The following is a 4286-nucleotide window of genomic DNA, read 5'->3' as shown; positions in this document are numbered from 1 at the left end:
ACTCCGTTAGAGCAGTCTCCATAGGCTATGCCTCTGGCTTGTCTGACCCTGTGCCACCGTCTAAAGTACTCTTCTCGCTACTGCCAGCTCCATTGCTAGTCTGCACTGGCTTTTCCATCACCCTGACCTCCGCCGTTACCAATACTTTTACCGTGACCACTGTCACTACCAACACTACTTCCACCAACATCTCCAACACTACTTCCACCAACCCTGACTAGCCCGGAGTCTTTTGGTTGGGTCAGTAATGACTCCTCAACTTCATCTCCGTCTCTTCCGTCTTTACCTCGCTCTCCCCAGTAAGAGGCAGGCTCAACAGGCTTCCTGTGGGAGGTCTCCACCTGGGCAGTAACCGGCTGCACAGGGGATGGCACCACAGAGCTGGGAGTTGGCATAGGCCCAGACTTATCTAGCTCAACCTCACCTGCAACCAGTGCAGGTCTGTTACCAGCAATTCTCCTCTGAACCTAGGCTAACTCCTGCAGCACTACCCTGAATGCTTTGACATTTTCCAACTCCATGACTGCTGCCTCCCGTTTGGCTTTCAGCTTAGCCAATTTCTCCTACGACTTCCTCCACACCTCCCTTTCCTCTCTTTCAATCTCTGCTACCTTTTTTTCATGACCTTCTCTGCCTAACATTCCATTGCTGGATACCTCGACTAAAAAAGAGCAAACCTTTTCCATTACAGACACTGGTTCAGCTACTTTCTCAGCACCTTCCCTTACCTCATCGTGACTGTTCTCTATCACACCCCATAGACACTCGCACATCTCTGGTGCCTTGGGCTGTCCCCGGTTGACTACCAATTTCTACGTATTCGCTACTCTTCACTCCCTTGGTTTTACAAGTTCACCAATCTCGACCTGTGTGACCTTTCTTAACTTCGCTCTCTCTGTCAGACTTATTTGTCAGGTTTTGCAACTCAACATCATCTGAAACATAACTTGACCGAGCAATAATGGTTCTCGACAAAAACGGCTTAACTGGCTTAATACTTCTACACTCCTTAACAGGCTCAAACTTACTTTTGCATAACGCGTTTACAACAGCAAATAGTTTTAGCAGCTTCAACTCAGTTATGCCCAAAAATTTTGTTTTCAATCCTTTCACCACATAAACTTCAGCATCTATATGCCTGTCTTTACTTTCCAAATGAACTATTACACTTCCAACCACTTTTAACTCACTACCATCAGCAGTTTCTAAAACTGTCGACGGTTTCTTTAAACGTAGGTTCAACTTATTGGCTGTTGCCTCGGTTAATATTGACACCTCAGCCCCAGTATCAAACGTAAACTCTACATTTACTCCATTAACTTCTAAATACTGCACAATTCTCTGGCCTAGTCAACTGTCATCATCATATTTATCCCTCAAACCAGAGAATCTAACACTTCTGCCCTTACTATTATCCCGGGACCTTTCATCATACCGACTCGTCTCGCGCCTCTCTTTATACCTTTCCCCCTCAAGCCTATCTATACTATTGTCCCTGTATCTACTCAACTTGTCTCTCGTCTCGCGGGGGCTTTCTCGGCCCCTGTACCTCTCCCTACTACCATATCGCTCATAGCTATTATCACGACTACCTCCTGACTTCCTGCTGCTACCTCGTCTGTCATAACCTACATCTCCTCCCTTATTACTACAATAACGGGATACATGTCCTCGCCCTCCACAAGAAAAACATTTAATGGAGGGACAACTCCTCATCTCATGGCCACTACATATGCAGTTATAGCATACTCTATCTTCACTGCCTTCTCTACTATTTGCTCTATATCTAGAGACATGCCTCTCCCTGCTATTATCTCTATGCTTCCTACTGTCACTGTCCTTGTTAGACTCCCGGCCTCTTGTCCCATACCTGCTAGTATCATGCTCCTCACTACCATAATACCTTCTACTACTCTTAGGGCTACCTCTAGGGGAAGATCTACCCGCTGAATCATAGCTTCTATTTCTATCATTACTCCGGTACTGCGCTCGCCTATCAAACTCTGACACCTTTGCTACTTCCCTCTTAACCTCACTTTTTAAATCGGTACTTTTACCCTCAGTTCTCAAAAATCTCTTTGAGTTGTTGGCCATTTCACGAGCCCTCAACGCCTCATGTAATAACCCCCAAGTAAGATTGGCATTCTTCATCAAATCTCTGCTTACTTCTCTATCTCTCAACCCGTTAATCGCCACTATAAGGGCAAACCTTACCCTATCATTATTATTAGCCACCTCTGCATATCTGCTCAAACCCTCTACCCATTGTAAATATTCTCTATCACTTTCTCCAAGTGCCTGCCTAGCCATAGAAACTTATGCCCATTTACGAACATACTCTCTTGTCTACCATAATAATCCTGCAAAACCTCCACTGCCTCTTCATTAGTAGAATTTACGCCATCTACGTTAAACCCTGCACTCCCCAATACCTCTCTACCACTGTGCCCAATAGCTCTCAATAGTGGCACTAACCTAGCTCTACCTCTCATAATAGGGCGTCTATTGCCACCTTCATCAGCTACATAACCTCTCCTCTCAACAGCGCTCTCAATACACAAATTCATCTCTATAAATCGTTCCCATGAGCCATCACCATGCTCACCGAACACCAGCTTCGGAAAACCACTATCCATCCCTACACAACACATCTCTCGCCACAAATTTACTCTACCCCACTTGTATAAATTTAATGTAATTCTCACCTCCCAAAAATTAATAAATATTTACACCTCACCAACATCGATGCTTCACCGCTACAACACCTCACGACACCACCCTACCTCACGTCACCTCACCTGCATGCCCGTGAAAGGGTCTAATCAACCGTTTAAACTTAACCCGTAACCAGAAAAATTATCGCTAATGATGACGCAAAAGAGAAAAAAAATCAGAGCTTCGTCAACTGCGCCATGTTGTATAAATCAATGTACTCACATGTACTGATGTGAAGATCAAGAAGAGCCTCCGTCTTTCGTTACACTTCCTTATATCCTCCCCTATACTGCCTTACACTAGCTAATCTACTAGCTTTACCCACTAGCTTTATCCAGCTTTATGCACTCACCGTAATTACCAAAACCACCTGTACTGCCTTGAGCTCCGACACCAATATAGCCTGAGCCTAACAAATCCCATAATACAACAATTGTTACATCTATTCATGTTTAATTCAGTATGAAGATCTTTGAATTTTATGACAGTCATTCTGTAAGTCTGTCGATTACAGCATAGTCTTTTTAAGCTTAAAAAAAATTAAGCCTAGCAAATATTAGTTTTACAAATGAAGTAATTGCAACATTTTTAAGCAATAATGCTACATGGTAAATCAGTATGCTAATATGCAATGCTGTGGTGCTCAAAATATTAAAAAGTGCTTTATGCTTTCCTTTTTGTTTGTTTTCAAATTATGTCTTTAAAGAATACATATGCGAATAGTAGGAGTGAGAAAACCAGAAATAATTTTCTTGGAATTAAAACAATTGATAATAAAAGCAAGACATTATTGAAAAAGTTGAGCAGAATATTGAAATAAGTTCTTTCAAAGCTCGACGACATTGTTTAGTAGCTAATATGAAAATAAAATGAGAAAAAACAAGAAAGTAAAAACAATTAAGAAAACAAAATTGGGTAAGTTGTGTTAATTTCAATTTTTGCCCATGTCTTTTGTGCTGTCGGCAATACGTACAACAATTAACTAAACAATGAGAGACGATAGTTCTAGTGAAAATACAAGGCATGAAAGGCATACTTTACCATCGTATTGGCCTGCCTCGCCAATAAAACGAAACTGCCAGCTTTGGTAATATGTACTGTAAAACCTTTAATTGAATGCCATGGCGCTCTATTTTTCAACTTTTTCTCTATAGTGGCGGTCAATTAGAGGCGGCGTTCAAATAGAGGCTGGCGGTCTATCTTTCAACTAACTCGTCAAAATTTTTGGAAGATATCTTTAGCCCTATTATGGGCGAAGCAAATGTTGCCTATATTTTTCCCACTTTTTTTCCAGTGGACTGATATTAAACATTTTGAATGCAATAAATATGCTAACTTACCTTGAACTTGTCTAACATACCTTAATAAATGTGCATCAAGAAACCGAGAAATATCTCTACCAGTTGATATCTATTGCTTGCAAGAAACCTGCGATGATATTATAGCCTGTGCCCTGCTTTGCAATTTGTAACTGTTAATTTTTTCGTTCCTTTCAAGTTTGAAGGGATATTTGTATTTATAACTATATTTAACAATGTTGCATAAAAGCTCATTGCATTCATTGATATGTT

At 41.4% G+C, this 4286-nt stretch overlaps 1 protein-coding gene across 1 annotated transcript; it reads right to left on the bottom strand.

Annotated features, from left to right (window-relative positions):
• Positions 1-1350: 1350 nt before the first annotated feature.
• LOC137405082 (serine/arginine-rich splicing factor 4-like) lies at positions 1351-2094 on the bottom strand. The gene has a single exon (XM_068091308.1). The coding sequence runs from the start codon at positions 2092-2094 to the stop codon at positions 1351-1353; it is 744 nt and encodes a 247-aa protein (XP_067947409.1).
• Between the last annotated feature and the right edge of the window lie 2192 nt (positions 2095-4286).

Source organism: Watersipora subatra, chromosome 9 (genome assembly GCF_963576615.1).
Source record: "Watersipora subatra chromosome 9, tzWatSuba1.1, whole genome shotgun sequence".
Lineage (NCBI taxonomy): Eukaryota > Metazoa > Bryozoa > Gymnolaemata > Cheilostomatida > Watersiporidae > Watersipora > Watersipora subatra.
Note: the sequence above shows the minus strand (reverse complement) of the source record. Positions and strands in the feature narration are given on the sequence as shown.